The sequence below is a fragment of the Trachypithecus francoisi genome, unplaced genomic scaffold (genome assembly GCF_009764315.1).
Source record: "Trachypithecus francoisi isolate TF-2019V2 unplaced genomic scaffold, Tfra_2.0 Lachesis_group1, whole genome shotgun sequence".
NCBI lineage: Eukaryota > Metazoa > Chordata > Mammalia > Primates > Cercopithecidae > Trachypithecus > Trachypithecus francoisi.
In genome coordinates, this window is record NW_022681454.1 from 122,147,267 (window position 1) to 122,168,762 (window position 21,496).

The 21,496-nt window shown below is 36.6% G+C and overlaps 1 protein-coding gene across 1 annotated transcript in view; it reads left to right on the forward strand.

The window, feature by feature from the left end:
* Nucleotides 1-21,496, forward strand: part of FAT4 (FAT atypical cadherin 4) — a 195,227-nt gene that overhangs the window by 135,756 nt on the left and 37,975 nt on the right. Inside the window, 3 exon segments of the mRNA XM_033215202.1 lie at nucleotides 13,004-13,254; nucleotides 15,161-17,650; nucleotides 17,653-19,509. Coding sequence (XP_033071093.1) covers nucleotides 13,004-13,254; nucleotides 15,161-17,650; nucleotides 17,653-19,509 — 4,598 coding nt within the window.

Here is a 21,496-nt window from a genome sequence, read left to right on the forward strand (position 1 = left end):
CTTCTTCTGTATCTATTTGAAACTATAAGAAATGAAGATTTCCAAATATTCTAGAGAAAAACTCACACACATAAATATTTTATACCACTCCTCCACTTTCTATAGGCTGGTATTAGGTAAATTAGAGTTGCTTAGAGGGCTATCAAAGTAATGGAGCAGAAGATAAAATTGAGGCATTAAGAATTATCAGCTATGGGTAACAGATATACTGATATGGTAATGATTTGATTGATGTCTTATTTTGTTGTTTGCTACCAATTTTCTTTCAACAAAATCATTTTGGAATGATTTCAACACACACATTGTAAGAAACACATTCAGACCATAATACTTGGTCTCTCTAAGGAATTACCTTTAAGCTGAAAGGACTGAGCTGTGGGATGGAATTAAGCACGTTGTGTTATCTGAGGAGGTCAGCATGTCTGGACCAGAGTGAGAAAGGAGTTAGAGAGGTAGGCCGGGGCTAAATCATAGGCCATGTAAGGACTTCTAAGCCATGATACAGAATTGGGGTTTTCCAATTTACCTTTAGGTGGGAAACTACTGAGGAGTTTTAAACAGAAGAGACACATAAACTGGTCTACATTTGCATAGAATCTGATGAGAGAGGATTTATGGAGAGAAACCAGTTAACCATTTAGGCACTAATGAATATAGTTATCCAAGTAGAGTAACTTTATACTTATGTGGAAAAATGAAAATTGAGCAAATAGATTTGGGTCATGCCTTTGAAATTGGGCGTGAGATCAAATGAAAGAGAGAAATCAGAATCATCTAAGTTTTCCACTCAAACACCTAGGCAGATCATGATATGATATCATTTACTTTATTTACTCTGGTTTGATAAAATCTTATTGGAATATAATGTATTTTATGGTTGGTGTTAATAACTCCTTGCTATTCATGGTATCCTGAAGAAAATCTATTCTTTCTTCAGATTAAAAGAGCTATTGTTTTAATTATTTATCTCCCATTTAAATTTTACATGGTTAGGTTATTTACTGAACAACTGATGGGATCTCCAGGAACATAAACTTTTATGTGTCTTATACGTTATTTTTTTCCAGTGATCTAGCATGATTTTGCATATAGCATCCAGCCAACAGATGTTTCTTTTTTACTTCTGCCTGTTTCATCAAACTTTGTATTTCTACAAATGATATACTTACTTCAAGTTATACATTTTACTACACCTTTAGCATTTTCCTTTCTAGAAAATCAGCCTATCCAGATTATGTCTTTGCCTTCCACATATCTATTCCAGAGCTGAGCTTTTACAGCTAAGTATCCCCTTTTCTCCCAAGTGGACTAAATCTCTATTCAAGCTTCACTTCTAATTCTTCTATATCACAACCCTGGAGAAAGTCACGTACGCCACTGACAAAGTCAACATTCTAAGGAAAATTTCTTTCTTTCTTTTTCTCTTTTCTTTTCTTTTCCTTTCTTTCCTTTTCTTTTCTTTTCTTTTCTTTTCTTTTCTTTTCTTTTCTTTTCTTTTCTTTCTTTTTTTTCTTTTGAGATGGAGTCTTGCTCTGTCCAGGCTGGAGTGCCATGGAGCGATCTCAGCTCACTGCAACCTCCACCTTTCGGGTTCACGCCATTCTCCTGCCTCAGCCTCCCCAGTAGCTGGGACTACAGGTGTCCACCACCACACCCGGCTAGTTTTTTGTATTTTTTAGTAGAGACAGGATTTGACCGTGTTAGCTAGGATGGTCTCGATCTCCTGACCTTGTGATCCGCCCGCCTTGGCCTCCCAAAGTGCTGGGATTACAGACGTGAGCCACCACTCCCTGGCCAGGAAAATTCCTTAATATATGTTATTAATCTCTTCCCATTCAATTTCCTCCAACTCTTTAATTCAAAAGTTACTCATTTTTCTCATGTGTCTTCAAGTTATCTCTCTTCCTTGAACCATGTAGATATCTATATAAATGCTCATTTACCTAAGTTAGCATAGCTACAGAAATGCTCCAAATATCTGGTGTTGAATTCTGGTTCTTTTATTTGCCTGCCATGGTCTAGGAAAGTCATTTTAATGCCTCAAAGGCTTAGTTTCTGCATCAATAAAAATGAACTTAAAAATTTGTACTTTACAGTTTGTGGACAAACTTTACTAACCACCTACTATGTATCAAACAGTATGTATGGAATCAGTTAATATCCTTAAATATCTCTGGCATAATTATTAGGACATAGAAGTCATTAAATTAATTCAAGGTTTTTTTTTTTCCTTTTATTCTTCTCATATCATCTTTTTTACTCCTAATATAGTCTTTCTTTTATAATATCTGGTACATAACAGTGGTTGACCCTTAAATAAATGCATTGAATGATTTTAATATTCTCTAGAATAGCTGCTTATACTCGTTCTATTTTTACTACAACATTCTTGAAAGGTTAGCTTCACAACCTATTTTCTCTGGTCATTTATTCCCGAAAATCTTTAGTCTGATTTTTTTTCCTTCATTGCTTTACTGAAAAAAGGCCCTGTCAGAAGACTACTGAAATTTTTCAAGTCCAGTGACTTTTCTAAGTCCTTATTCTCCTTTACTTTTTTCATTGTTCACGCTATAGACCAGACCATCTTTTCTTTTTGGCATTTTTTTCTCCTCAATGTCTATATAAACATTATTTTTTATCATCCTGCATCTCTGATCACACACAGTTTGTCTTCTGTTTCTCCTTTTTCTCTCCCTGGAAAGTAATTTGAGTACTTCTTACTGCATTATTTTCTCAGTACTTTCGTGTGTGTGTGTGTGGTGTGTGTGTGTGTGTGTGTGTGTGTTTGAGAGAGAGAGAGAGAGATTTATTCCATTAATGCAAGCATCAATTCCGTGAACAAAACCTCCAAATCTGTGCTATCAATTCTGATTCCACTCCAAAACTTTCCACCCATATTTATAACTGGCTGATAGACATATTACACTGGAGGTTCTGTTGGCATCATAAACACAATGTACCTAAAATTCCTTACTTTTCCTGTTTCTCATTTTGGTTTTCTGCTTTGTCTTAATAATATTGCCTTGGTTTGTTTTTTACCACACCTTGCGGCTAAGGGTCATCTTCTTTCTTATACTCAATCAGTGGACGAATTCTCATGTTTCTTCTTTCCTAATGCGTCTGGCACCCATTCTTTTCAGTGCATCCCTTCTGCCAAGATCCTAGTTCAGTCCATACTTACATCATGCCTGTACTATTATAATAAAAATTAACTCACTACCACGACGCTAGTTTCTAATCCTTCCAATCTGTGTAGTACACTATCCTGTAAAATTATGAAGTCCTGACTATACATCAAAAACTTTGTTAAACTCTAAGGAGTTTGACACTCTAAGGCCCATAAGAAGTACAATTTAATAGAAGAGATAGTTTTGTAATTTCTTAAGTATAGTACCATATAACAAGTATAGATTAAGCACCGAATAGGTGGAAAGAATGGTATAGTCGATGATAATTCAGTGACACTTGAGAAAATCAGTAGAAGCTTCAAATAATTAATAAGTTTTAGAAAGACAGAAAAGTAGTTTATGGAGAAATAAAGTAATGAAAGATATTCTAGGCAAAAACAGTATCAGGTGCTAAGGCAAAGAGCTATGCAAAAGCATGGCATTAGAGAAAGAAAGTATTTCCATATGGTTAGTGTGGGTTAGGAGTGGACTTTGTATATCGTATAAAAAATTCAAAATTTCTTTCTGCATCTAACGAGAGAAACAATGGAAATCTTTTAAGCAGCAAGCATAAAAACATGACTAGTTTATATTTCATAATGATTTCTCTCTCAGCATTATGGGAAATACTTTGTGCAAAGCAAAGCCTGAGTCAGTGAATTAAAGGGCAATGGCAGAAGTATGCCTCAACATGAGCATCTCTTGGCTCTGCTTTAACAATTATACTTCCTCAAAATCTTTCAATTACAGTTTGCCTATGGTATAACTCCAGGTCTTCAAATTCTAGTCACCCTATAAATGGCCTCAGCATCTTCCCAAGCTAATTCTGCAAAACTCTGCAACATATGGCCAAAAATTCAGCATTGCTGGATCATTTTCTGCTCACGGGATGAGGATCTGTGCTTTCCCAAGCCTTATAGGTTTGTTCAATTTATTTGATATCTTTGACCAGAGCTTGGCAAACTGCTACCTGCAGGCCAAATTGGGCCAAGTGCCTGTTTTTGTAAATAAAGTGTTATTGGAACACAGCCATGCCCATGCATGTACCTATTGTCTATGGCTGCTCTTGCCATATGATGGTAAGCTGAGTATTGCAACAGAGAATATGTGACCTGTAAAGCTGAATATATTTACTATCTGGCCCATTATATAAAAGGTTTGCTGACTACTAGCCTAGACCTTCTTTTTTTCTGCCTTTTTGAACACTATTGAAAGATTGGTAGCCCCTTTACAACTTATGTTAAATTTAGCCTTCTCTGAGAAGGCTTTTATTTTAATCATTCCAGTCAAGAGTGTTCTGTCCTCTGAATACCTACACTGACACCTCTTTACTGTTTCATAGCACTTTACTGTTTTGTAGTTACTCTTTTTTTATATCTTTCTGTTATAAAGGATATGAACTTGAAACCAGGATTTTTTTTTACCTACTTAACCGTGTCTCTGTTTTGGTTTTTTTAGTCCCCTTATCCATTTAACTATCTAAATATAGGTTGAGCATCCCTAATCTGAAAACCCAAAATCTAAAATGCACCAAAATCCTAAACTTTTTGAGCATCAACATGATGCCACAGGTGGAAAATTCCACACCTGATACCTTTGCTTTCTGATGTTTCAATGTTCACAAACCTTGTTTCAAGCAATTATCAAAAATATTAGATAAAATTATCTTCTGGCTATCTATATGAGGTATATATGAAACATAAATGAATTTTGTGTTCAGACTTGAGACCCATCCCCTAGATACCTCATTATGTATACGCAAATATTCTAAGATCCAGAGAAATCCAAAACACAACTCGTTCCAAGAATTTTGGATAATGGATACTAAACCTATATATAGATAGATTTGGATAGATTGTATATAATAGACTATTACATTATACATATATATTACAAAGGTCCTATTATGTTGGTAAACTTAGACTTTTGAAGGCTCACCGTTTATCAATTACAATGCCAAGTGCTCTTTATAAAAAATATTTTTAATACTCAAAACTACCAAATAAAAAGAGTAAAATGTGATCTCCATTTTACAGATAAAGAAGGCTTAAAAATGTTAAGAAATTTTTGTGAATTTAAGTGTTATTAATGGGGTTTAAATTTATGTCCAAGTGAACTATGTTCTAAAGTCCAGTCTCTTTTCTTTCTTTTTTTTTTTAATTATTATACTTTATGTTCTAGGGTACAGGTGCACAACGTGCAGGTTTGTTACATATGTATACATGTGCCATGTTGGCGCGCTGCATCCATTAACTCGTCATTTACATTAGGTATATCTCCTAATGCTATCCCTCCCCCATCCCCTGACCCCACAACAGGCCCTAGTGTGTGATGTTCCCCTTCCTGTGTCCAAGTGTTCTCAATGTTCAATTCCCACCTATGAGCGAGAACATGCGGTGCTTGGTTTTCTGTTATTGCGATAATTTGCTGAGAATGATGGTTTCCAGCTGCATCCATGTCCCTACAAAGGACACGAACTCATCCTTTTGTATCACTGCATAGTATTTCATGGTGTATATGTGCTACATTTTCTTAATCCAGTCTGTCATTGTTGGACATTTGGGTTGATTCCAAGTCTTTGCTATTGTGAATAGTGCCACGGTAAACATACGTGTGCATGTGTCTTTATAGCAGCATGATTTATAATCCTTTGGGTATATACCCAGTAATGGGATGGCTGGGGCAAATGGTATTTCTAGTTCTAGATCCTTGAGGAATTGCCACACTGTCTTCCACAATGGTTGAACTAGTTTACAGTCCCATCAACAGCATAAAAGTGTTCCTATTTCTCCACATCCTCTCCAGCATCTGTTGTTTCATGACTTTTTAATGATTGCCATTCTAACTGGTGTGAGATGGTATCTTATTGTGGTTTTGATTTGCATTTCTCTGATGGCTGGTGATAATGAGCATTTTTTCATGTGTCTGTTGGCTGTATAAATGCATTCTTTTGAGAAGTGTCTGTTCATATCCTTTGCCTACTTTTTGATGAGGTTGTTTGTCTTTTTCTTGTAAATTTGTTTGAGTTCTTTGTAGGTTGAAGATATTAGCTCTTTGTCAGATGAGTAGATAGCAAAAATTGTCTCCCATTCTGTAGGTTGCCTGCTCACTCTGACGGTAGTTTCTTTTGCTGTGCAGAAGCTCTTTAGTTTAATTAGATCCTATTGTTCAATTTTGGCTTTTGTTGCCATTGCTTTTGGTGTTTTAGACATGAAGTCCTTGCCCGTGACTATGTCCTGAATGGTATTGCCTAGGTTTTCTTCTAGGGATTTTTATGGTTTTAGGTCTAACTATTTAAGTCTCTAATCCATCTTGTATTAATTTTTGTATAAGGAGTAAGGGAGGAATCCAGTTTCAGCTTTCTACATATGGCTAGCCAGCTTTCCCAGCACCATTTATTAAATAGGGAATCCTTTCCCCATTTCTTGTTTTTGTCAGGATTGTCAAAGATCAGATGGTTGTAGATGTTTGGTATTATTTCTGAGGACTCTGTTCTGTTCCATTGGTCTATATCTCTGTTTTGGTACCAGTACCATGCTGTTTTGGTTACTGTAGCCTTGTAGCATAGTTTGAAGTCAGGTAGCGTGATGCCTCCAGCTTTGTTCTTTTGACTTAGGATTGTCTTGGCAATGCAGGATCTCTTTTGTTTCAATATGAACTTTAAAGTAGTTTTTTTCCATTTCTGTGAAGAAAGTCATTGGTAGCTTAATGGGGTTGGCATTTAATCTATAAATAACCTTGGGCAGTATGGCCATTTTCACGATATTGATTCTTCCTATCCATGAGCATGGTATGTTCTTCCATTTGTTTGTGTTCTCTTTTAATTTCATTGAGCAGTGGTTTGTAGTTCTCCTTGAAGAGATCCTTCACATCCTTTGTAAGTTGGATTCCTAGGTATTTTATTCTCTTTGAAGCAGTTCTGAATGGGAGTTCATTCATGATTTGGCTCTCTGTTTGTCTGTTATTGGTGCATAAGAATGCTTGTGATTTTTGCACATCGATTTTGTATGCTGAGACTTTGCTGAAGTTGCTTATCAACTTAAGGAGATTTGGGGCTGAGATGATGGGGTTTTCTAAATATACAATCATGTAATCTGCAAACAAGGACAATTTGATTTCTTCTTTTCCTGATTGAATACCTTTTCTTTCTTTCTCTTGCCTGATTGCCATGGCCAGAACTTACAACACTGTGTTGAACAGGAGTGATGAGAGAGGGCATCCCTGTCTTGTGCCATTTTCAAGGGGAATGCTTTCACTTTTTGCCCGTTCAGTATGATATTGGCTGTGGGTTTGTCATAAATAGCTCTTATTATATTGAGATATGGTCCATCAATACCAAATTTATTGAGAGTTTTTAGCATGAAGGGCTATTGAATTTTGTCAAAGGCCTTTTCTGCATCTTTTGAGATAATCATGTGGTTTTTGTCTTTGGTTCTGTTTATATGCTGGATTACATTTATTGATTTTCATATGTTGAACCATCCTTGCACCCCAGGGATGAAGCCCACTTGATCATGGTGGATAAGCTTTTTGATGTGCTGCTGGATTCGGTTTGCCAGTATTTTATTGAGGATTTTTGCATCCATGTTCATCAGGGATATTGGTCTAAAATTCTCTTTTTTTTGTTGTGTCTCTGCCAGGCTTTGGTATCAGGATAATGTTGGCTTCATAAAATGAGTTAGGGAGGATTCTCTCTTTTTCTGTTGATTGGAATAGTTTCAGAAGGAATGGTACCAGCTCCTCCTTGAACTTCTGATAGAATTCACCTGTGAATTCATCTGGTCCTGGACTTTTTTTTGGTTGACAGGCTATTAATTATGTCTCAATTTCAGAGCCTGCTATTGGTCTATTCAGGAATTCAACTACTTCCTGGTTTAGTCTTGTGAGAGTATTTTTTTCCAGGAATTTTTCCATTTCTTCGAGGTTTTCTAGTTTATTTGCGTAGAGGAGTTTATAGTATTCTCTGATGGTAGTTTGTATTTCTATGGGGTCGTTGGTGGTGATATCCCCTTTATCATTTTTTATTGTATCTATTTGATTCTTCTCTCTTTTCTTCTTTATTAGTCTTGCTAGTGGTACATCAATTTTGTTGATCTTTTCAAAAACCAGCTCCTGAATACATTGATTTTTTGAAGGGTTTTTGTGTCGCTATCTCCTTCAGTTCTGCTCTGATCTTAATTATTTCTTGCCTTCTGCTAGCTTTTGAATGTGCTCGCTCTTGCTTCTCTAGTTCTTTTAACTGTGATGTTAGGATGTCAATTTTAGATCCTTCCTGCTTTCTCTTGTGGGCATTTAGTGCTATAAATTTCCCTCTACACACTGCTTTAAATGTGTCTCAGAGATTCTGGTATGTTGTATCTTTGTTCTCATTGGTTTCAAAGAACATCTTTATTTCTGCCTTCATTTAGTTACGTACCCAGTAGTCATTCAGGAGCAGGTTGTTCAGTTTCCATGTAGTTGAGCAGTTTTGATTGAATTTCTTAGTCCTGAGTTCTAGTTTGATTGCACTGTGGTCTGAGAGACAGTTTATTATAATTTCTGTTCTTTTACACATGCTGAGGAATGCTTTCCTTCAACTATGTGGTCAATTTTGGAATAAGTGTGATGTGGTGTGAGAAGAATGTGTATTCTGTTGATTTGGGGTGGAGAGTTCTGTAGATGTCTGTTAGGTCCACTTGGTGCAGAGTTGAGTTCAATTCCTGGATATCCTTGTTAACTTTCTGTCTCATTGATCTGTCTAATGTTGACAGTGGGGTGTTAAAGTCTCCCATTATTATTGTGTAGGAATCTAAATCTCTTTGTAAGTCTCTAATGACTTGCTTTATGAATCTGGGTGCTCCTGTATGGGGTGCATATATATTTAGGATAGTTAACTCTTCCTGTTGAATTGATCCCTTTACCATTATGTAATGACCTTCTTTGTCTCTTTTGATCTTTGTTGGTTTAAAGTCTCTTTGATCAGATACTAGGATTGCAACCCCTGCCTTTTTTTTTTGTTTTCCATTTTCTTGTTAGATCTTCCTCCATCCCTTTGTTTTGAGCCTATGTGTGTCTCTGCATTTGAGATGGGTCTCCTGAATACAGCAAACTGATGAGTCTTGACTCTTTATCCAATTTTCCAGTCTGTGTCTTTTAATTGGACCAGTTAGCCCATTTACATTTAAGGTTAATATTGTTATGTGTGAACTTGATCCTGTCATTATGATGTTAGCTGGTTATTTTGCTCGTTAGTTGATGCAGTTTCTTCCTAGCATCTGTCTCTTAACTGTACTAAAGATCGTGTTCTCCCAGTAGACAGTATAATGCCTATAACCCTAGTAGAGCTCAGGAAGAGGCAAAGAAGTTTAAAAAAATCAAATGGGGATATTTTAACTTTACAAAAGCTATAGTTGATTTAGGGTTCAGATCATCAGATCACAGTGGTCTCTGTTTATTCAAATAATTTAAAATATTAGTGTATTCTCAAATTAGAAAATAAATTAACATGTTTATTGATTTTCATTGAACTAAATGTGAACAAATTCTATTTGACACAACTTGACTAAGAGTCCATGTTGGCCTTAGCAATTGGTGCATTTCTCATCTTCACTACATTCCCTCAGTTGAGTTTTACCTTCCTTCTACTGTGGTATAATGGAAAAAGTGCATGTTGAAGTCTTAAAGACAGAAATTCAAATTCTAGATCTGCTATTTATGGATTGTATGTTTCTTTGTGCAACTACCTTAGTCTCTGTTAGATTCAGATTCCTTATCCCTAAACAGTCAGAACTAAGAATAAACTGTAAGGATTGTTTTGGGATTTAAATAAGAGCATATATAAATTGCCACGTAGTGTGCTTGATATGCACTAAGAAATCAATAAGTTCCTGGAAATATTTAAATAACAGCATAATTGTTTAACTGTTAAGAAGATACCACAAGACACAATCTAATAAAGATTTTAACTTTACAAAAATTAATGCAGGCCAGAAAAGCAATAGAGGTCATTAGAGGGGATGAGAATAGAACCAAACCTCAAGTAAGAGATGTGGCAAAAATCTAGACATATTATCTTAACTGTCAATCTAGGTACAGAGCTTCTTGTGTTTCTTGGGTTTTATAAGGACTTTGAAGTATAAATTTGCATCCGACTGGTGTTATATAGAACATCTCATATTTAAAATATACTTTTATATGTTTTAGAATCTAGTGAAGTCTAGAAAAAATTAATTAGATATTAATGACAATTTACTCATTCATTGTAAAAAAGTACTAAATATATTACCTACTTTAAAATAGACAATCATACGGGCAATAGCATGTTCAATAGCATAAAATAGGAAAATCAGAATTCATAACATAGGTTTCTTTGTCTGTGTTCTGCTGCTATAGTCACAGACTGGGTAATTTATAAAGAAAGAAGTTTATTTGACTCACATTTCTGGAGGCTGGGAAGTCTAAGGGCATGGGGCCTGCATTTGGTGAGTGCTTCCTGTCTGTTATTTCATGGCAGAAGGGCAGAAGGCATCACATGATGAGCAATCATGTGAGACAGAAAGAGGAAATAAAGCTGAACTCATTCTTTTATCAGAAGCCCATTCCCTCAATAACTAAATCTCACTTCGGTGATAATGGCATTAATTCACTCATAATGATGGAACCCTGATGGTGTAATCACCTCTTAAAGGCCCTACTTCTTAACATTGTTACAATTCTGTTACAATGACTAATTTCAAGGTGAGTTTTGAAGGGAACATTTAAATCATAGCAAGTCATTTTGAATGAATCATTTAGTGAAACTGTACTAAAGGCCACACCATTTGCCTGTCAATGCATTATGTTTAATAATACACAATAGTCTTGACATATATAAAAAATCCAGATGAAAATTTACTTTTTTTATCAATCTCATTTTATTTGTATATGTGAATATTTATAGGAATAAATATTTGATTGAACCTTGATCCTTGCCATTATAAAACTAAAAAAGTTTATGGCGGTATGGCTTACTCTTTTTTTCCTATTAAATTATTTGATTACTTCTACATCCACTGATAGCAACAAGGTTCCAAAAATAAGATTACACAATTCTCAAATTCGGTTTTCTACACTTCGTAAAATGATAAGGTATTTTGATTATTTTTTGAGTCCTGAATTTTCAAGTTTTAAGAATTCATGTTTAAAACTTGATATTTATATTCTGATAAAGAGGATAGATATTATCTACTGTAAAGGGCAATAATTATACTTAATAGTCACTTCTGGTCCAATAACTATAGTTAATGCTATTTTCACACATGCCTGATTTTGTCATGTGATTTGCCAAACGTATTAAAAATCTGAGTGATGCAAAGTACTTTATCAATACAGAAGCCATTTCTCAACCAAACTACTTCTCTATTCTTTCCCTGTTTTGCTATCATTTTATAAGACTTCTAATATTTTTAAATATAAGTTCCTCAACAGTTGATTATTTCAGTAAAGTGGGATAAAAAGTGCTGAAATACTTGTTTTAAACTGTGAGCATAATAGGAGGAATGAACATATTACTGGCTGCAATATAGAGTTTTTTCCCCTGCAGTTTATATTAGGTATATGCTGTTGCTATGTTTATATAGACACAAAGCAAACTGTAGAAACATGCAGCCAACTCCAACAAGGGTATTTCTTTGTTGGTATAAAAGAAGAAAACTTTTAAAGATATCTATTTCCATGCTATCGTTCAACTTTAAAAATTATGGGTCATAGCCAATTTCTGAACCTTGAAGCTTAGCTACTTCTTTCCTGGCTGATTTCTGGAACCCCACCTTATACACAAAATCAGGAGTATATGCAGACAACTTTGCTCTTCAGAAAGGAGAGGGAAGCTTTTCTCGGTGGAAACTCCTGCCTGTTAACCTATCTGGTTCGCATCAAAACATCCATGAAGATGTCATACCTCTCCTGAAAAGAAAGCAACAAAACCATATGAGGAATGACAAAGACAGAATAAATCACTATAAAGGTCTTTGTATAAATAATCAGTCCTTGCGTTGTTCTGAGAAGCAGATACATGTCAAATACAGGTTTTGCCTTAAAAGAATACAATTTTCAACTGATCTTCTCTGGTTTATTATGGTATACAGCAGAAAAATAATTTTTAGTTTCATTTAAAAGATATTCATTTGTAATCCTGGCCACTAACCACAATATGAAAGCAAGTCCCCTGATTTATGCTTTTTGGCTCATTTATTTAAAGCCTTATGGGTTTGTTCGGTGGCCTTGCACAACTTAAGAGTCCTACAAACCTTCTGAAGACTTCCTTGACATCACTGGACATCTCACGATAAAGATTGTCAATGTGATGTTCACAGGAAATTTGAAATATTTATTAGCTAGATCTAGTTATATTCTTTCCAACATTGTTGTATGATCTTTCTTGTAATGTTTTCATGCATTTCTACCTCAGTTGTTTTTTTTTTTTTTTTTTTTTTTTTTTTTTTTTTTTTTTTGAGACGGAGTCTCGCTCTGTCGCCCAGGCTGGAGTGCAGTGGCGCAATCTCAGCTCACTGCAAGCTCCGCCTCCCGGGTTCACGCCATTCTCCTGCCTCAGCCTCCTGAGTAGCTGGGACTACAGGTGCCCGCCACCGCGCCCGGCTAATTTTTTTTTTTTGTATTTTTAGTAGAGACGGGGTTTCACCATGTTAGCCAGGATGGTCTCGATCTCCTGACCTTGTGATCCGCCCGTCTCGGCCTCCCAAAGTGCTGGGATTACAGGCGTGAGCCACCGTGCCCGGCCTCAGTTTTTTAATTATAGTAAATAGAAGTTACAATATTAAAACTATATGACCTATCCCTATTTCTGCTTTCTTCTTTAGTTATAGGATCATCGGTGGAAACTCTCAGTTCACGATCAACCCATCCACAGGACAAATCATCACAAGTGCATTGTTAGATAGGGAAACAAAAGATAATTATACTTTGGTGGTAGTCTGCAGTGATGCGGGACACCCAGAACCTCTTTCCAGTTCCACCAGTGTGCTTGTCACTGTGACTGATGTCAATGACAATCCACCAAGATTTCAGCATCACCCATATGTCACTCACATCCCGTCTCCTACTCTTCCAGGTAATCAACCAAACTCTGAGGCCACATGGATATAAGCAAACTATGTATCAGACATTTCTATAAAAATAGTTATGGTATTTTACATACATATTTCTGATGTAGCCTAATTTTGCAAATCCTCTAAAATTCAGGTTTTGTCTAGTGGAAATGAAAAAAATGCTTGAAACTTGAAAATTAACCCTTTCTTGCCAGACTAATTGTGTATAAAGTTTTATAGTTGTTATGTATTACTATTTCTTAATATTACTTGAATATTAGAAATAATTAACGTATATATTACATCATAGTTAATGATATTTATGGCCCGAGGAAAAATTATGTGCAAGTTTCCTAAGAGGAGGGGCATTGTCTCCATTTTGCATGCCATACCCCACTACCTGAAACGTGATCTGGGAGATAATAGGCATTCAAATATAGTTGTCAGTGGAAAATGAATATTTTACTTCAGTTTTTCATAGCTGCCTTTTCAAAAAGTTTAATAAATGGATACTTCTTGTTAATATTTATTTTATCCCAGGTTCTACAAATGAAAATTGTTCTGTTAGTAAGTTTATGGATCCATTTATGAATCATTTTCATATTGACAATATGCTTTTATCTTTCTGTATCTCTTTAAACTTAGTTTGGCATTTGCTAAGAAAGGCATACTCTCTTAAGTACTGCACAAATCTGCCATTTTTAATTTCTAAAATGAATGTTCAAAGAGGAAAATATAGAAATATAGCTCATTATTGATTTAATCTTCCTTGCTTGGAAATATTTTGATTAGAAAAAAAAATAAACAGATTGAGTAAACAGATCCTCCTTTCAGTGATCTTTGATCTTCTATTAATCTGAAAATGATACCAATCTAAAATACAAGATTCATAAATGTATGTGCCAACTTTCTATCAAAAGGAAATGTCAATATCGAAGTGACAAATACCTGCTAAAGGTCTTCAGATGAAGTGATGTTGGCAGGCATGGTTCTAATTACATCCAATGTGTGGTGGTGCAAGATAGAATTTCCTATGTAAAATGAGGTATGCTTAAGCATCTTTTCCTCATTAGACTTATTATAATTAATCAGAATCACTGGCCTTTTTAAAATAAAGGATATTTTACTTTTGTTGCCGTTTCTTCTGTAGGGGTGAGAGTGCACGTTTGGGAATGGTTTCTGAATGAGTAGATTGAAAATATGTCCTTATGGCAGCTTTTCTGCATATTTTTGCTACAATCTGTTTCATTGGCACTCAGTGTAAGCACTAACTTTTGGAGTCCAAAATGAGTCCATTATCCCTCAATTCTTATTTCTTACTACTTTACAATTATTTTAATTGGCATATATATATATATATATATCTGTGTATGTATATACACACACATACACATACATACTTTTTCTTCGTCTGATAATAATTCACATATAAAGGAATTTTGTCATAAAACAGTGGGGATAAGGAATCAATGGTAATGAACATATGATTTTTGTTGACACAATTACATATAAAGTGATTGGAAGAGATTTTAAGACATACTAGGGCAATGGTATCTTTGCATTGGGTAGAGGCATAGCGCTTTGCAGAGCTCGCATATTATGTTTCTTGGAATGCTGTTTTATGTGCAGATTTTTCTCCTAGAAACTATGATTTTTGCATGATTAACAAGTTATTTTCCCTATGCTTCTCTCAAAAGCATACTGAAAAGTATTAAATCCAACAGACTGTAAATTTTAGTTAGAAAATGGCAGGTTAGTCTCTGAAGACAATCATAAAGCAGATTTGACTTGTGAACTTCTGAGAAAATATAGGAGATACTGTTCTCCCCAGTAATCATGAGAAAATAAGGTCACATCAAGCAGCAATCTGCTACCAAATATTTTATTTAAATTCCACATGATTATAACTGCACACTCTCTCTTTTATAGGTTCCTTTGTCTTTGCGGTTACAGTCACAGATGCTGATATTGGACCAAATTCTGAACTGCATTATTCTCTTTCGGGTAGAAATTCTGAAAAATTTCACATTGACCCACTGAGGGGAGCCATTATGGCCGCCGGACCACTAAATGGAGCTTCAGAAGTGACATTTTCTGTGCATGTAAAAGATGGTGGCTCATTTCCAAAGACAGATTCTACAACAGTGACTGTTAGATTCGTGAATAAGGCAGATTTCCCTAAAGTCAGAGCCAAAGAACAGACATTCATGTTTCCTGAAAACCAACCAGTCAGCTCTCTTGTCACCACCATCACGGGATCCTCTTTGAGAGGAGAACCTATGTCATATTATATTGCAAGTGGGAATCTTGGCAATACTTTCCAGATTGATCAATTAACAGGGCAGGTGTCTATTAGTAAACCGCTGGATTTTGAAAAGATACAAAAATACGTGGTGTGGATAGAGGCCAGAGACGGTGGTTTCCCTCCTTTCTCCTCTTATGAGAAACTCGATATAACAGTATTAGATGTCAATGATAATGCCCCAATTTTTAAGGAAGATCCATTTGTATCTGAAATATTGGAAAACCTTTCCCCTCGAAAAATACTTACTGTTTCAGCAGTGGACAAGGACAGTGGACCCAATGGACAGTTAGATTATGAAATTGTTAATGGCAACATGGAAAATAGTTTCAGTATCAATCATGCTACTGGTGAAATTAGAAGCGTTAGACCTTTGGACAGGGAAAAAGTATCTCATTATGTTCTAACCATAAAATCTTCAGACAAAGGGTCCCCTTCTCAGAGTACTTCAGTAAAAGTCATGATTAACATTTTAGATGAAAATGATAATGCCCCTAGGTTTTCTCAGATATTTAGTGCCCATGTTCCTGAAAACTCCCCCTTAGGATACACAGTTACTCGTGTCACAACTTCTGATGAAGACATTGGGATTAATGCAATTAGTAGATATTCTATAATAGACACAAGTCTTCCATTTGCAATTAATCCCAGCACAGGGGATATTGTCATAAGCAGACCTTTAAATAGGGAAGATACAGACCGTTACAGAATTCGAGTTTCTGCACATGATTCTGGGTGGACTGTAAGTACAGACGTCACAATATTTGTGACAGACATCAATGACAATGCTCCAAGGTTTAGCAGACCTTCCTATTATTTAGATTGCCCTGAACTTACTGAGATTGGTTCCAAAGTAACTCAGGTATTTGCCACAGATCCTGATGAGGGATCAAACGGACAAGTGTTTTACTTTATAAAATCTCAATCAGAATATTTCAGGATTAATGCCACCACTGGAGAGATTTTCAATAAACAGATCTTAAAATATCAAAATGTCACTGGCTTCAGTAATGTGAATATCAACAGGCATAGTTTTATAGTGACATCTTCAGATCGAGGTAATCCTTCCTTAATTAGTGAGACAACAGTTACCATCAACATAGTGGACAGTAACGACAATGCACCTCAATTTCTTAAAAGTAAATATTTCACTCCAGTCACCAAAAATGTTAAGGTTGGTACGAAGTTAATCAAAGTTACAGCAATTGATGACAAAGATTTTGGACTGAATTCAGAAGTGGAGTATTTCATTTCTAATGATAACCATTTAGGAAAATTTAAGTTGGACAATGATACGGGGTGGATTTCAGTAGCATCCTCCCTGATTTCTGACTTGAACCAAAACTTTTATATCACAGTCACTGCAAAGGATAAGGGAAACCCTCCACTTTCTTCCCAAGCAACTGTTGAAATAACTGTCACTGAGGAAAACTACCATACGCCTGAATTCTCTCAAAGCCACATGAGTGCAACTATCCCTGAGAGCCATAGCGTTGGGTCCATTGTCAGAACTGTTTCTGCAAGAGACAGAGACGCAGCGATGAATGGCTTGATAAAGTACAGCATTTCTTCAGGAAATGAAGAAGGCATTTTTGCCATCAATTCTTCTACAGGTATATTAACACTAGCCAAAGCTCTTGATTATGAGCTATGCCAGAAACATGAAATGACAATTAGTGCTATAGATGGAGGATGGGTTGCAAGAACTGGTTACTGCAGTGTGACCGTAAATGTGATTGACGTGAATGATAATTCTCCAGTATTCCTCTCTGATGACTATTTCCCTACTGTTTTGGAAAATGCCCCAAGTGGAACAACAGTTATCCACCTAAATGCAACAGATGCTGACTCTGGAACAAATGCTGTGATTGCGTATACTGTACAGTCATCTGACAGTGACCTCTTTGTCATTGACCCTAACACAGGAGTCATAACCACTCAAGGCTTCTTGGATTTTGAAACCAAGCAGAGCTACCATCTTACTGTGAAAGCCTTCAATGTCCCTGATGAGGAAAGGTGTAGCTTTGCCACTGTTAATGTACAATTAAAAGGGACAAATGAATATGTGCCCCGTTTTGTTTCCAAACTTTACTATTTTGAAATCTCAGAAGCAGCTCCAAAGGTACTATTGTTGGAGAAGTGTTTGCTAGCGACCGTGATTTGGGCACTGATGGGGAGGTACATTATTTGATTTTTGGCAATAGTCGAAAGAAGGGTTTCCAGATTAATAAGAAGACTGGACAGATTTATGTTTCTGGAATTCTTGATCGAGAAAAAGAAGAAAGGGTGTCTTTGAAGGTATTGGCCAAGAACTTTGGCAGCATTAGAGGTGCAGATATAGATGAGGTCACTGTAAATGTCACCGTGCTTGATGCAAATGACCCACCTGTTTTTACTCTAAACATCTACAGTGTGCAGATCAGTGAAGGGGTCCCAATAGGAACTCATGTGACCTTTGTCAGTGCCTTTGACTCAGACTCCATCCCCAGCTGGAGCAGGTTTTCTTACTTCATCGGATCAGGGAATGAAAATGGTGCCTTTTCTATTAATCCACAGACAGGACAGATCACCGTTACTGCAGAATTAGATCGAGAAACCCTTCCTATCTATAACCTCTCAGTTTTGGCTGTTGATTCAGGGACCCCCTCAGCTACAGGTAGTGCCTCTTTATTAGTCACCCTGGAAGACATAAATGATAACGGGCCCATACTGACTGTCAGTGAAGGAGAAGTCATGGAAAACAAACGGCCGGGCACTTTGGTGATGACCCTTCAGTCCACTGACCCTGATCTCCCTCCAAATCAAGGTCCCTTTACTTATTACTTGCTGAGCACAGGTCCTTCCACCAATTATTTCAGTCTGAGCACTGTTGGAGTTCTGAGCACAACCAGAGAGATTGACAGAGAGCAGATTGCAGACTTCTATCTGTCTGTAGTTACCAAGGATTCTGGTGTTCCTCAAATGTCTTCCACAGGAACAGTGCATATCACAGTTATAGACCAAAATGACAATCCTTCACAGTCTCGGACGGTGGAGATATTTGTTAATTATTATGGCAACTTGTTTCCTGGTGGGATTTTAGGCTCTGTGAAGCCACAGGATCCAGATGTGTTAGACAGCTTCCACTGCTCCCTTACTTCAGGAGTTACCAGCCTCTTCAGTATTCCAGGGGGTACTTGTGATCTGAATTCCCAGCCAAGGTCCACAGATGGTACGTTTGATCTGACTGTCCTTAGCAATGATGGAGTTCACAGCACAGTCACGAGCAACATCAGAGTTTTCTTTGCTGGATTTTCCAATGCCACAGTGGATAATAGCATCTTACTTCGTCTCGGCATACCAACCGTAAAGGACTTCTTGACCAACCACTACCTTCATTTTTTACGCATTGCCAGCTCACAGTTGACGGGCTTAGGGACTGCTGTGCAACTGTACAGTGCATATGAAGAGAACAATAGAACGTTTCTTTTGGCAGCTGTGAAGCGAAATCATAATCAGTATGTGAATCCCAGTGGCGTAGCAACCTTCTTTGAAAGCATCAAAGAGATCCTATTCCGGCAGAGTGGAGTCAAGGTGGAATCTGTGGATCATGACTCCTGTGTGCATGGCCCATGCCAGAATGGAGGGAGCTGTCTAAGAAGATTGGCTGTGAGCTCCGTATTAAAAAGCCGTGAGAGTCTTCCAGTCATCATCATGGCAAATGAACCTCTGCAGCCTTTCTTATGCAAGTGTCTGCCAGGATATGCGGGAAGCTGGTGTGAAATAGATATAGATGAATGTCTTCCATCACCTTGCCACAATGGTGGAACCTGTCACAATTTAGTGGGAGGATTTTCATGCAGCTGCCCAGATGGCTTCACTGGTAGGGCCTGTGAGAGAGATATCAATGAGTGCCTGCAGAGTCCTTGCAAGAATGGTGCTGTCTGCCAGAATTTTCCGGGAAGCTTCAACTGTGTTTGCAAAACTGGATACACAGGTATGACAATGTTTGTACTTTTCTCACTAAGACTTTAGCCATGTCAAGTATAATAGAAAGGAAATAATTTTATCATTTTCCAATGATTTCCGTATAAATGAGCATAATTGTAACAAATGTTTTTAAACATTTACTGTTGGTCAAATACTGTTCTAAGCACTTTTTATGTATTTATTTTGTTTACTTCCTACAAGAAAACTTATGAGGTAGGAATATTTTCCAGTTTCTATAGGCAAGGAAGTTGAATTAGAGAGTAAGTAATTAAGTTTTCTCAAGTGATCCAATTACTTTGCTGTAACGTCACTATTCAAGTCTATACAGTTAAATCCAGAGCTTAAGCGCTTAGTCTCATAGAGTCTCTTACAGGAGCAAAAAAGAGAATAATATCTTCTTAAAAGAGTATTCTAGATATTAAAGGATATAATATATACAAAGCCTAAGATTTGGACCATTTTATGTGTTAAATAATTGTTAACAGTGATTATTGTTGATTCTTTATCATCATCCTTTTTATGATATTTTAAAATCATAGTCATCATTATTACTGAAATGTGATCCACATCACGAGAAGAGCAAGAATCACGTTTTCAGATTTAGATTACAATGGTGTGTTATGGGGCCAGGCAAGGTGACTCATGCCTGTAATCCCAGCACTTTAGGAGGCCAAGGTGGGCGGATCACGAGGTCGAGAGATCGAGACCATCCTGGCCAACATGTGAAACCCCATCTCTACTAAAAATACAAAAATTAGCTGAGTATGGTGGTGTGCGCCTGTAGACCCAGCTACTCAGGAGGCTGAGGCAGAAGAATCACTTAAGCCCAGGAGGCGGAGATTGCAGTGAGCTGAGATCACGCCACTGCACTCCAGTCTGGCAACAGAGCAACACTCTGTCTAAAAAAGACAACAGCAACAACAACAAAAACTGATGTATTTCTAATGGTTGGGTAGAAAACACAATAGGCTTATTTCTCAAGAAAGCTAGAGCACAACTGAGCCACAGCTTATCTTGACAGACTAGAAAGCAGCATTAAACATATAGCAGAAAAAATTTTGAACTAGTCTTTGGCACCCTAGTGGGATATGATGTCCATATATACGTATATCCCTACCTATTTATACTCCATCTCCATATCATTATTATCTATCAACCTATCTATTAGTTGATCAGTGGTTGATGTTCCTTCAAATGTGAGTAAATGTTATGCTATTGATAAATTTGAGGAGAGCAAAATTCTACCTTATAACTTGCACACTCTACATTTGTAAAGCATGCAGATTACATTGAGTTGCTCTGCAGCAGTATTGATACACATAATTTACAGTACTAGTAGTATAGGTAGAATCAAGATAGATTGCTTTAGCTTTTGTAGATGTATTACAGAATAATATTTTAAGCAAATGCATTTGTATATTATATTTTTAAAAGTGCCCATTACGTGTATACTGATGGTTTTATATTTGGAGAACTGAATCACTTGAGGAAAATATAGAACAAGTTTGAAAATGTTGAAACAGAACATGCAGTCTTTGCCTTCTAATGAAATGACTTCAAAATGTAAATGAAGAAAAAGCAGCAGAAAGCATGTGTAATAGAAAAAGCAATAGATTTCATAGAATCTGATTTAGCTATAGCTTTTGGGAAGTCACCTACCCGTAACTGATTCTTCATTTCTCTGTCTGTAAAATGGGAATAATCATAATTACTTATCTTTTAGGGTTTTTGTAATGAGTAAATACAATGTTTGTAAAACACCTAGTACAGGCCAGGTGCAGTGGCTTACGCCTGTAATCTCAGGACTTTGGGAGGCGGAGGCGAATGGATCACCTGAAATCAGGAGTTAGAGACCAGCCTGTCCAACATGGAGAAACCCATCTCTACTAAAAACACAAAAATTAGCTGAGCATGGTGGTGGACGCCTGTAATCTCAGCCACTCGGGAAGCTGAGGCAGGAGAATTGCTGGAACCCGGGAGGTGGAAGTTGCAGT